Consider the following 13,640-nt stretch of genomic DNA (forward strand, 5'->3'; position numbering starts at 1 on the left):
TAATGCCAATATGGTACATGCTGAGTTCTGTCTTTAAGATGAAGTTTTTACCAGGAAACTTTCTTTAGATACGCAATTTCCACTCAGGCATTTGGAATTTTATGTCAGGGATTAGCAAATAATTAAAATTATAGGATGGAAAATGCTAGCTTGATTTCAAGTTACTGCATTATCATAAGGAAATCTGCCTTCAGAAATAATATTTGTGTCTTTTTTATGCTCATTACTAGGGGATTAATCAATAGTAAATTAGGTAATATGTCATACTGCAGAGTTTCTCAGCCTTGACACTAGGGACATCTGGGATCAGATAATTGGCTGTTGGGGGTCATCCTGTGCTCTGTGTATGTTTGGCAGCAGCTCTAGCCTCTACACACTAGAAGCCAGTAGCTTGTGTTCTCCCACCAAATCACGAGAACAAAAACTGTCTCCAGTCATTGCCAAATGGTGGCGTGGTGATAGGAGGTGAGAGGCAAATTTGTCCCAGACATATTGCATTAATCTGACAACAGCATTTCTAAGTTATTTAAAGTAAATGATAAAGTAATGAATATTTGCAAGTTACGAGTTCCTTCGAATTGAGAACCTCCACGTCAGTTACTGACCCACTCTACACGCTGTCCCACATGCCTAGCCTGATAGTTGCATTCAATAAACAGGGGCTGCTTAACTCTTCTGTATGAAGAGTTAATTTGCTCTTCTGTAAGTTAAGGACCAAAGGGTTCTACTAGAGTTCCATCCAAATGTAACCAAGAAATATAGAGACACAGATACAAATGACAGAGTATGTATTATTACAATGCAAAAACCAACTTGGAAAAAAAGGGCAAAGTTAAAAAGAGAAAAAAAATGAAAAGAAAAAAGAAATGAAATTACTCACAGCTTACAGAGTTTGGTGGGGATTTTCTACGTCTTGGAGTTATTGGCGGAACTATGCAATGTCTATGGGTACCATGGACAAGCCTAAATATAGGCAAAAGATAAGGGAGGGGCGCTTTCAAGAGGGAAAGGCAGGACACCCATGTGCACAGCAGCTATACTCACTGTAGCCAAAAGGTGGAAGCAACCCAAGGGTCTACTGATGAATGAATGGGTAAGCAAAATGTGGGATATGCATACAATGGAATATTATTCTGGCCTCCATAAAAAGGAAATCCAGACAATGCTACAACATGGATACTGTGATCTTTTGCTATGTAAAATAAAGCGCTCATACAAGAACAAATATTATGTGATTCCACTCAGAGACGGTATCCAGAGTAGCCAAATTCATACAGATAGAAAGAACAATGGCGAGTTGTGGTTTAGAGTGCATGGGGCTTCAGTGAGATGAAGAGTCCTGTGAAAGGACAGGGGCCAGCGATGGCAGCATGATATGATCATATGTAACACCACTGAACTGTGTGTACATTAGAAATAGGGCAGTAAATGTTACATTCTGTGTGTTTCACCACAAATGAAATAGGAAAAAAAAAAGGAAAAGGCAAAGCGGAGCATGTGGTAGAAGGGGAGAGAAACAGCAGAGTACAACAGAGAAGTTATGGCCCTGAAGGGAAGTGGATTTAAATCTCTGAGCTCTGCCATTTACTACTAACGTGACCTGGGGCAAGCTGCTTGGCATCCATGAGCCTTTGTGTTTTTATCAGCATAGCTGATGTGAGGATTAGCATATGACCAGCACATAGAAAATACTCAATTAACGGTAGAGAACATAGAACAAAGGAGGAAGGAAAATACAGGAAGAAATTGGGAAAAGATGAAAGAGGTGATAATGCATGGGGGTGGTATAATGTTATCAAAAATAACCTTGGTGGGGCGCCTGGGTGGCTCAGTGGTTAAATGTCTGCCTTCTGCTCAGGTCATGATCTCAGGGTCCTAGGATTGAGCCCTGCATCGGGCTCTCTGCTCAGCCGGGAGTCTGCCTCTCCCTCTGTTCTCTCTCACTTTTTGCTCTCTCTGAAATAAATATACAAAATCTTAAAAAAAAAAAAAAAAAAAAAACCTTGGCTTCATGCACTATGGATTTGCCTTCATTTGAGAAGACTGAAAATCTTGCAAGGGAGTGGATGAGATATCAAAAATCTTCCACAGAATTTGCAGTATACACTTGGACTGCAATGACAAGTGGTTCTCAAGTGGTTTTCTGAGTGGCAGAGACTCCAGAATCTACTTAAAATATAGGAAGTAATATAAAGACCCAAAGAAAATTCTAGGGTGTGCAAAATTTTATTTTTTCACTAGATTCTGATAAGTGTAAGAAAGCCAAATGCCCTGATGAAACAATTTTTTAAAAGATTTTATTTAATTATGAGAGAGAAAGAGAGAGAGAGAATGGAGGAGGAGAAGAAGGAGAGGGATAAGGGGACTCTGCACTGAGTGTGGAGCCTGATGCAGGGCTCAATTTCAGGACCCTGAAATCATGACCTCAGCTGAAATGAAGATCAGACGCCTAACCGACTGAGCCACCCAGGTACCCCCAAACCACTTTTTTTTTCTTTTTAAACAAAAAAATCTAGGAGGTATTCCAGAGAGTTGGATTCTTTTAGAGCCATCAAACTCATGGGGAAGCGTGTCCCATTATCTTCTATTTGCCCTTCCATTTTCTTTCCTACATTTTCCCAGAAAACAGCAAAGATACCCAATCATTTAATGTAGATTCCTTTTGAATACTTCAAAACTACTGTCTTTCCATCACTTACTGAGAGTTAAAGTGACAAAAAGTGCAGCCCTCATTAAACTCAAAGCAAAGAACAATAAAACCTCATCCAAGCAACATGCAGGCTGAGTGACTGGGGTTAAGAAGAGAGAGAGGGCTTTCCACCAAACAAGATAGAGCTAAAGAAGTCAAAGGTCTTTAGTTCTCTTCCAAATCACAAAGACTAATCCTTGCGAGGCCAAGAAACAGTATTCAGGCCACTGGCTTTGTGAGCAAAGCTCTACAACATGAGATTAAATTATACTCAAAGTATGACATGAAAAGCTTCCTCTGAAGAAAAGATTTCTCAGAGTTGCCTTTGAGCTTCCTGACGGTGCTCCCATGGCCCTTCTCTGAGGATTCAGAAAAGCAGGACTGGAGCGGGGATACTGTACCTTCTCCCCAGAAAGCTACCTCCTCCGGCCTTCAGAGTTTCTTACCACTACAAGAAGAATGCCTCTCCCTGGTTTGCAAAGGATACGAGACTATCTGGCCAAAGACAAAGTGATATCATAGGATTTCTCAATTTCTCAAGTTGTAGTTAACGATTCCGATAGACTGGTGGCAGTAGAACCTAACAACCAGAACTGTGTCACGGAATTGTCATCAACATTAATAATGCTACTAGGTGCTTACAGAGTCTTCCACCTAAAAACTTTATTGGTCATATCTCAGGGATCTTTGCTAAAATGTTCTGAGGTAGGCAAGGGACATGGTTCTAAGTTTCCTGCAAAGGAATCATATGGAAGCAAGTTTGGATGTCTGCCTGATACCGTGATTCTGTGAAAGAAGCAGAAAGTCGCTAGCTTTGCTTCATCAGAGCCCAAACTTTGACTCAAGATCTAGATCGAGGTTTAGATCAAGACTAGGGGATATTCTGTGTGCTGGGAGCTGCTGTGGTGAGGTGGCCTGTGAGGCATTGAAAAAGCTGAGTAGAATACAGAAAAGGGTCAAAGAGCTAAGGAATGAGGCTACTTAACACAGTGCTTATTAATTCTGATCTACTGAAATCTCTCAGTTCTGACTGCATTAGAAATCCTGGCACCTCCTAGAATTGGAACGTAAAACTCTTCTCTCTTTCTACCTAACACATTCAGACAGAAACATTCGCACACACATTCTCTATCTATCTATCTGGAACAAAGCACTTTTCTGGAGTCTATGGCACCTGTGTTCTCGTTCTGACAGCTGCAGGTAGCCATGTGATAAAGCACTTCAAGTAGGGGCCTCAGATTCCCCATCTGTGCAATGACAGAGGTGGATAAGATGGCATCTAAGGCTCCTTTCAGCTCTAAAATTCTCTTTAATTCTCTGAGCTAAGCTATAGGTTGGGGCTTTAGTCTTCATATTACATTTCACAGGATATACTCAATAAGCTTTCATCTGAGAAATGGGTTTAGTATTTGCTATTTTATTTAATGTCAAAATATGAATTCCAATAAAAGATGGCTAACTTCACTAAGAGGCCCTCTTCCCAACAGATTGTGTACGTATGGACCTATAGCATTATCTCCCAGCCCCTCACGGAAGAGCCCCCACCAGGCTGCCATGGGGCTTCTCTCCTCTCCACAGAGGCCTGGGGATTCCAGATTATGCCCTCCTGCCCACCCTGTGGCTGCCTCTGTGGCTTCCCTGTCTTGGGTCCCAGCTCAAACAGTAGCAGAAGGTTCTGTCTCATAGCTGATAAAGTCAAAAAAAGGACAAAGAAAGAGAAAAGGCAGAAGAAAACTCATAGGACCTCAGAAGGGATGCCACTGCCCACTCCCCAAGTACCTCTAGTTCCAGGGTAGGGGCACAGAGAGGAAGAGGAGAGATGCAGGAATTGGTGGGGTGGAGCTATCAGCTGTGCTACTGCTGGCCCCCCTTTCTCCGGCACTCCTCCGGGCCCCATGCTCATCAAACCACAGTCTCCAACTGTACCTGTACCGTCCCTGCACCAGCTCGGGCTCTGCACACCCTTGGTTTCCTATCTTGTCCCCTGACTCCTTAGAGCTCCACCCCCTCCCTGTCAGAGTGCTCACTCCAGGTTATATGAACCTTCTCCAATGGTGGAAGAGGGCTTGATCTCACTCCCTGGAATGTAAGGGACAAAAGTCCCAATTTCTGCAGCAACCAAACAACAGGACAGTATAAGACAAGTATGCTGAGTGCACCCGGCACGTAGTACTCCGTAAATACAGTCCTGAGGGCATCCCTATGGATTGCTTTGAAACTCAAAGCCACAGAAAGATATGCTTTGATTCTTTTCCCATCTCACAGACAAAATGAAGGCTGACAGGTTATGCAAGTTGTATAAAGATCGTGAGGTAAAAGATTTGGAGGGCTGGCCCAGGAACCACCACATCATTTCATATTGCCATCGCAAAATGGATTCCAACTTTCCAATTTCTCAACGATCAGTTCAACAGACAAAATATACAGGATTCGTATTCCGTGTGGGACCCGCCATTTCCTGTGGGGGTGTCGCTGGGTATGTGTGTGGACAAATGCTGTCAACACACTGTGCCAACCAGAACAGGGATTAGGAAGACTCCTCTGATATTTTTAATTCGCCAAGTTGCTCAAGGAAAGGAAGAAAGAGGGCAAAACATTACCTATTCAGTAACAAACCTTCTGGAAAGCTATCTGGTTAAAAGGCCATACTTGACCTGCAACCCCAGATGGGCACACTTGAATGGTCACGTTATGGTTAAGATGGAAGATCGTTCTGTTTTGTGAAACAGAAGAGCTAGAATTCCGGGAAAAATCTTAAGACTTGATTTTCTTGGATACTTTATAAAAACCAAACAAATGTTGCCTATGAACAACTCATGGTGGCTCTAAAAAATTAAGTCTTTCTCTTACTGTTAATATTTTAGTGGGCCTTTCCCTGGATCTTCCTAATTAGAAACTTGAGAGATTAGTGAAAAAAAAATGCTATAAACTACTTGAAGTGTGTTATGGTAGAGCGCCATTATTTCTATAGCCATGGAGAGGGGAACTAAATGGCTTCTTGCCAATTTGCAATGCTGACACGAATGCTGACGCCCACTTAGCTGGTGTGTATTGGTCTTGTCTAGTATTTTAGGCTGGCCATTTGTAGGCAATAATGCTGGGTCTCTAGGAGAGCCACATGGAGACTCATTTTTTTTCCTGCAGCCTGGTTCTAGCACATCCTAGATGCCCCCTGGTAGAGTCAGTACAAAGAATTCCTGTCTGGGATCGTCCAAAGCTCAAACCACTTGGCCATGCCGTGAGGGTAAAAATTAGCTGCCACTTGCCAGTGGCATGTTTATCCACTGGCTCAAGTTCATTCAGCTTTGGATCCAGGTCATAAATGAGCTCATCTGACAGACTACAAAGCACGGCCTGTCAGGAGCGACACAAATGGCCCAAAGTCGAGACTCTCCAGCTACTTTCTCTGCTTGATACCTTGCTATCTGGAATGAAAACCAGCATTCACAGTGATCACCTTTTAAGAACAGGACGATCTTGGGGCGCCTGGGTGGCTCAGTTGGTTAAGCTGCTGCCTTCGGCTCAGGTCATGATCCCAGCGTCCTGGGATCGAGTCCCACATCGGGCTCCTTGCTCGGCAGGGAGCCTGCTTCTCCCTCTGCCTCTGTCTGCCTGTGCTTGCTCTCTCTCCCTCTCTCTCTCTCTGATGAATGGATAAAATCTTAAAAAAAAAAAAAAAAAAAGAACAGGACGATCTTAATTTTGTAACCACCCTCACCAAAACCCCCAAAGCCCAGAATAGATATGGAAAGGCTCGGGTCATCATCTCAGGGTCCTGGGATCGAGCCCACATTGGGCTCTCTGCTGAGTGAGGAGCCTGCTTACCCCCCATTCTCTGCCTGCCTCTCTGCCTACTTGTGATCACTCTCTCTCTGTCAAATAAATAAATAAAATCTTTTCTTTTAAGATTTTATTTATTTATTTGACAGAGAGAGAGTGAGAGACAGCATGAGAGGGGAGAAGGTCAGGGGGAGAAGCAGATACTCCACGGAGCTGGGAGCCCAACATAGGACTCGATCCCCGGACTCCAGGATCATGACCTGAGCCGAAGGCAGCCGCTTAACTGACTGAGTCATCCAGGCGCCCTGTAAAATAGGAATTTTAATAATACCTTAGGATAGTCATGATGATTGATAAATTAATGTGCATGGTATCCTTGGAGCCACTTCGCAAGCAAGCACGCATTTTATCATTCCCTTGTTCCTACTCCTCCTCCTCACGAATCATACATAGGCAGGTACTGAGAAACATGTGGGCAATATCTCTGAGTATCCAGATCAAAATAATATTGGCTTTTTCCTGTCATGCTTCTCTGTGTCTTACAAATAATGTACAAGGAATGTGCATCACATATCAGTTTTACAGTCAGAGGGCATTTATGAATTTTAAATGATCATTTTATTTATACTGATAAAAGGCTGCCTCCTGCAAGCTCATCTTCAGATAAAAATTGCTGCACTATGTTTCGCAGGGATGCACTATTTAAACAACACGGGTGCTAGCAGGACTCACACAGCCCCGGAGAAACAGTGATGTGATTATTAATACCTGAGAACAGCAAAGCACAAATTGTTACAAGTAAACTACTCTTTCGAAAGTGGAGAGGCTCTGAAAATTGCTTCCTGTTGCCTAGCACAAGGAAGCCTGATTTCTTGGTGTATGTGTTTCTCTTTCCACACTAATAGTATTTCTAGAATAACAGCATGAAATTTCCTGGTTTCCTGATATGGTCTTTCTGTCTTCGGAGTTTAGAAACTGCCTGTCTCCTCTTCAGATATCTAGCTCTGTAAGCATTACAGAGTACTTTAATGGACCCATGTCTCTTAGGAAAAACACTGTTTTTGTAATAAAGTACTTCACCTGACCCAATCACCCTTGAGTGAAGGCTTAACTGAGGATGAGAACTTAACACAATATCAACAACAAGAAAAGGGACACAGAGAAGGGGGTGGAGCAGCGATCATGATGAGGAGAAAAGGCACTGATGCTTATGGGATCTCCAGGGCCGAGAGAACCAGAAGTGTTTATCCTCTGCAAAATGGGTAAAAAAGATGTGGTCCATATTCACGATGGAATATTACTTAGCCACCAGAAAGGATGAAACCCAACTTTTGCACTGAGATGGATAGGACTGGAGGGGATTATGCTAAGTGCAGCAAGTCAAGCAGAGAAGGTCAGTTACTATGTGGTTTCACTTACTTGTGGAACGTAAGGAACAGCATGGAGGACATTAGGAGGAGGAAGGGAAAAATGAAGGCGGGGGGAAGCAGAGGGGGAGTCGAACCATGAGAGACTATGGGCTCAGGGAAACAAACAGGGTTTCAGAGGGCAGGGGTTGGGGGATGGGTGAGCCTGGTGATGGGTATCAAGGAGGGCACATATTGCATGGGGCACTGGGTGTTATACACAAACAATGAATCATGGTACACTACAACAAAAACTAATGATATACCCTATGGTGAGTAACATAACAAAAAAATTATTAAAAAAAAAATAAATTGGCAACCTCAAGAAAGAATCAAAAGACCAAAGGAGGACACAGAGAATCTCCTAAGGTAAAAATTCAAAAATCAAAACAAAACAAAACCACCATCCTGGCCCAACTCTTGGCAGGTGGGTGGAAAGTCCTTATGAATAATCACACAAAATCCACAACCAGCAAGTTATGGTTATCAACAGGAACTTCCTGTCACGTGAGGTCGCTTGTATTTTAGTACAGCGGAAATGGAGGGGCTGCTGGGTTAACCTTCCTGCTCAAGCGCACCCTCCACGTGAGTGGCAGGGCTTGGGCTCCTTCCGGTAGGTGAAGACAGTTCACCTAATCAGGTTTCCGGCTTGAGGGGAGGGGTTGGCAGTCCCCTTCTTTGTCAAGCGCCATCACTGAGTGTTTGCTGGGAGTCTGGGGGAGGGGGGCACACTATGCATGTGCTTCTGGGACCCCTATCCCATGGTTGCGCTGGCGGTGAGAGCCCTGCTTGGCTTCTTGTTTAAGCCTCCAGCATTGCCCACCTGTTCCCCTTTCTTGCCGCCACAGAGGTGCCCTCAGCCTGGGTTTCCATTGCCTCACGGCCTCTGATGACTAGGATCGGGGCCTGCCTGGCCTTCTCTCTACCTATTTCTCAATTGACTTTTGTCTAGTGATTTTTCCCGAAGTATCTATAAGCAGGACAGATTGGAAATTAAAAAAAAAAAAAAATGAAAGGAGGAAGAAGGGGGAGGGAAGGAGAGATGGAGACAGAGACAACAAACAAGTCTATAAGCACGAGGCAGTACTCAAGGAACAGGCCTGGTGCTCTTGCCATCCTCACTGCCCATGGTTATTTGATCTTGTTCCCCAGCATTCTCTCCGTATTCCCGGAGTTCCCCACCGTGTCCTCACCCTTCTTCCCTTGGGTGGACACCCTGCAGACCCAAATGGAGTTCCCAAAGGCTTGATAAGATCCATTCCATCTGGGGAGGAACCACTCCCTGTTCAGCTATCTCTGATTCTTGTCCTGGTCCTGCCAGCTCTGGCCTCCGCTGCTCCATCTCCTTGATGGTTCTCCTTTGTCTTTCCGCCTTCTACGTGTGGATGTGTTTACAGCATCTCAAGCTTCCTCCAGAACCTCCTGCTAAATCTGTCCCTTGAACCTTTATGTCCAGACCTGACTTCTCTCCTGAGCTCCAGGCAGCTATATCCAGCCACCTCCTGAATGTTTCCACGACTGTGTTCCCACAGCAACTTAAATCAAATGCATACAAACAAGGAACTCACTATCCATTTCCCTGAACTTGACTCACACCCCCCAAGATCTGAGTATTTGCTAAAGCATCAACAGGCTCCTACTGACCAAAATGGACAGCGCCAAGTCACTTTGAACTTCCCCGCCCTTGCAGCGCCCTTGGGATTCACTTGAGTTAGTCTTCATATCTCCCGCACCTGCTTGTTATACTCCCTTTGTTCCCAGCATCCCGAGGCCAGCTCTTCTTGGGTGGGCTGCTGTGACGAGCTGTTAACTGTTCTTCCTGTTTTCCCCACACTTTCCCCCATGGCTTCTAGAATATCTTCCCGACAAAGCTCGGATCCCACTCGCTGGTATTTGAAGCCTTGTATGATTGCACTTCTATTCCACTCGTTCACTTTCCGACTAATTCTGCATGTGCTGCTGAAGACTGTAAACAAAGGGGTGGCTCCAATGTCCTGGAGAGCTACATCAGCCAACCAAAGCCTAAGCCAGTCAGTGCCCTGGACTCTGAGAAGGTGAGGTGAAGCGCAGCCAGTCACAAACAGCCAACCAGCCGCCCCCAAACAAGGCAGCCACTTACACTGTACCCAGTCAAATACTTGCTTTGAATCTTTGCTTCACTTCAGCATCTTCTCTATGGAAACCCTGCCTCCACCTACTGTCCGGGCACATTCCGAACCCCCTTTTGTTTGATACTATCTGATGTGAATGGCTGTACACCCAAATCAACTCTTGAAAATTTTAACGTGTTTTAACGGTTTACCTACATGACAGCATCTACACTCTTGGTTGCAGAAATCACTCCATCTTCTTCACATGTGCCCATAATTTCTGGTTTCTGTGCCTCTGCAGATCCTGTTCTTTTAGCCTGCAATGCCCTTTCCTCCCAGCTTTAGATTTCCAAGCCTTCCTGTCTTTAAAAATCACTGCTGTCAAGATTCTCAAACCCCAGCAGCAAATGAGCTACTTGTCCATTGGCCCATCTGTAGCATTTTTATCTCTGCCTCTCTTACGACTCACAACATCTGAGCCTGTACTACGTCCCTGATAAGCCATGTCTGGCAGGGAAAGGCCCCCCCCCATCAGATTCAACTTTGAATCTTTGTCATCCCGGTCCAGGGTGGGCAGGTCTCTGCCAATAACCAAACGAATGATTCACGAACAGCCCCTCCATCTACTGAGGAACATAACAAATGCCCAAGAAGACAACAACTTGGTCTCCGAGCCTACAGCTCGTAGAAAGTAGGTGAACATATGCTAATTGATAAAGAGCAATGGTAGATAAAGAATAGGATTATGGAGAATATACACCATATACATTCTATTAAGTCTGAAAAGAGGCTCCTTTTTAGGAACTGACACTGGATCTTAGTAATAGGTTTATTTCGGATGGGTGAAAAGAAGGGCCTTTTGGCGGGGGAGGGAGTAATCGGATTAGGACAGTGAAAGGCAAGGGGAGAAGGGCCTAACATTCACCAGGTCCCATTGCCGCTAGGATGTGGGCTCCGTGCCATGTGTGCATTATTTCATTTAATCCTACAACAATCCTGAAAAGCAGAGAGTGTCAGTGCCAATTTTATAAGGAAGGAGGCGAAGACTCCGGTGGATTAAGGAACTGGGCAAGGTTATGCAGGATTAGGTGCCGGAGCTGGGCTGGAAACAGGCAGCCTGTTTCTGTTGCACCACACTGCCTCCTTTCGAGCAAAAAACCGAAGTATTTTCTTCAGGAAGGGGGACTCTTTGCATTGAGGAACCAACCACTCAAGGTGCAGAGCAAGAAGCAGGGCTCAGGATGACATAGCTAACTCTGAATGCAAGTCTGCCCGTCTAGAAAGAAAAGCAAGGAGGCTCTTCACTGAGTTGAGAGCGGAGTGGGGAGGAATGATTAGGGAGGGCAGCCCTAGAATGAGGGGGTGCCTCTAGACTAACAGAAAACACAAACATGGGCACAGGCTCGACTCCAGATGGATGTCACCCATCCCAGCCTCCTTCAGTTACAAGGAAGAGAAATAAGCCCAGTGAACACAGATCGCTTGTGATGAACACTCAGCCCCAGAGACGGTAAGAGGGACAGTGATGGGGAGACGTACTTGGTCTCGTTGGCGCAGCGGATCTTGCAGCCTTTCTTGGGAATGACCAAGCCCAAGTGCATTCGGAGCCTGCAGTTGGTGGGCCCCGTGTGCGGCCACACGTGCGTTCCCGGGTGCATGACCGAGTATTTGATCTGCGCAGAAAACAGAACAAACCGGTCATCCGTTTATGGAGGGGTAGAGGAAGTGCTCAGTTCAAGTGACAGGATAAAATTCATGTCCATTTGAATTTGGACCTTTGTTAAGACTCAGAATTTATGTTCTTGTCGTATTGCTTTGATAAGGACTCTCATTTTCTACCAAGCGCTAACACTGAACATTTCCTGCCCTCCATTCTGACATGGACCACAAAAAATTAGGTTTCATTAAAAAGTGAAAAAAGACGCCTTCGTTGGGCCAGTAATGACTTCGTCATAAAGGTCAGCGCTCCCTTGTTCCTAATAACGAACTGTGTCCTTCCCGTGACTGAAGACCCGCTTGGTACCTGTCCTCTTCGGCAGCCTGTCGTCTCGGGAAATTTATCTAGTAACGAACAGGTTTTAGGAGCTCCTTTACAGGCATTTTCATTTTTTCTTCCTAGAACAAGACATGATAAAATCATTGTTAGAAACAAATCACAGTAAAACTTTAACTCGTCCCGTTTTGACCAGACGCAATCTGTACTGTCACCCTCACTAGGAATGAGAAGGCTAAACAAACACAAGAAGACAAAGTGACGGGCAGAACAAGGACCAGAAATCTCCACCCAGTGTCAGACTATTTGACTAAGGCTGTCTGCTGGGCAAGGTGAGTGTTGAATATTTACTCTTCTCCCTGTGACAGGTAGGATAATGGCCCCCTCAAGGGTGTCCGTGTTGTAAGCAGGAGCCTATGAGTAGGTTATGCTATATGGCAAGAAGAAACAGAGATTGCTGATGACACTGAAATTTCTAATCAGACGACCTGAAAATAAGGAGATTGTCTTGGATTAACTGGATGGGCCCCATGTAATCAAAGAGTCTTTCAACGGGGCAGAGGGAGGCAGTGATACAGGATGAGACCCGACAGGCCATCGCTGGCTTTGAAGATGGAGAGCAACTGCAAACCAGGGAATGTGGGCAGATTCTAGAAGCTGGAGCCTCCAGACGTAATAGAGCATGGAGGGCACTCTGACTTAAGCTCAGTGAGACCCCTGCTCACTCCTGACCTCCAGAACTGTACATTTAATACATTTGTGTCATTAAAAAAAAAAGATTTTATTTATTTGGGACAGAGAGGCAGAGATAGCGACAGAGAGCGTGAGCAGGGAAGACAGGGAGAAGCAGACGCGCTACTGAGCAAAGAGCCTGGAGGTGGGGCTTGATTCCAGGACTCTGGGATCTGACCTGACCTGAAGACTGGCGCTTAACTGACCCAGCCACCCAGGCACCCCAAATTTGTGTTATTTTAAAGCCTCTAAGTTTGTGTTAATTTTTTAGAGCAATCATAGCAGAGTCTGTAAGGGAAAAAAATAGCTTATATTTCTAACCTAAAAATGCTTTTCTAGGACTGTATCAAAGAGTCACCGCAACATTTTAAATTGGAATTTAATATATTTTTCATTGTACAGATCATACTTTATATGTCAATCAAGTATAGGATGTAAGAAAAGAGGGGAAGAGATGGTAACGAGAGATGATGAGGGATGACGTTTTCTATGACCAGCTGTGTTGGGAACACAGATTTTGGGACACAGTCTTAAACATCCTCGACTGTGCACATTTCCTCACCACTGACAGAATAACTGTGTCTTAGGGAAGACGTGCTCAGAAAGGTACACAGAATTATTTGCTCTTAGTAGGAGTAAAACAATGGATTTTTTTTAAAGATAGAAACATTTTAATTCCCTACTCAATATTCTTACGAGGGGCTGCTACATCTAAAGCTGAATTTAATCTTATTTAATGTTGGTTGTGTCCTAAGATGATCATACACAGAATAAAATGAGAGTTACAAAGTAGGCAACTTAAAAGTATTCTCCTCAAATGGACCTCAGTGTTTTAGAACACAACATTAATACGTATATTAGTTTTTCCTAAGTAAACTTTTTGCCCCTTGAGCAAAATGTTAGTTGCTGTTTTTAGGGGTTAATGGAGTACCCCTGGTGAGCTGAAAGAT

General features: G+C 44.5%; 1 protein-coding gene across 4 annotated transcripts in view; it reads right to left on the reverse strand.

The window, feature by feature from the left end:
- The window catches only part of ASPH (aspartate beta-hydroxylase), a 219,281-nt gene that overhangs the window by 3,717 nt on the left and 201,924 nt on the right, over positions 1-13,640 (reverse strand). For all 4 annotated transcript variants that reach the window (XM_059394635.1, XM_059394634.1, XM_059394636.1 and 1 more), the window contains 2 exons: positions 11,989-12,080; positions 11,505-11,638 (listed from right to left, as the gene is read on the reverse strand). In XM_059394635.1, the coding sequence (XP_059250618.1) occupies positions 11,505-11,638; positions 11,989-12,080 (226 nt within the window). The remainder of the gene's footprint in view (positions 1-11,504; positions 11,639-11,988; positions 12,081-13,640) is intronic.

This window comes from Mustela nigripes, chromosome 3 (assembly GCF_022355385.1).
Source record: "Mustela nigripes isolate SB6536 chromosome 3, MUSNIG.SB6536, whole genome shotgun sequence".
Classification (NCBI taxonomy): Eukaryota; Metazoa; Chordata; class Mammalia; order Carnivora; family Mustelidae; genus Mustela; species Mustela nigripes.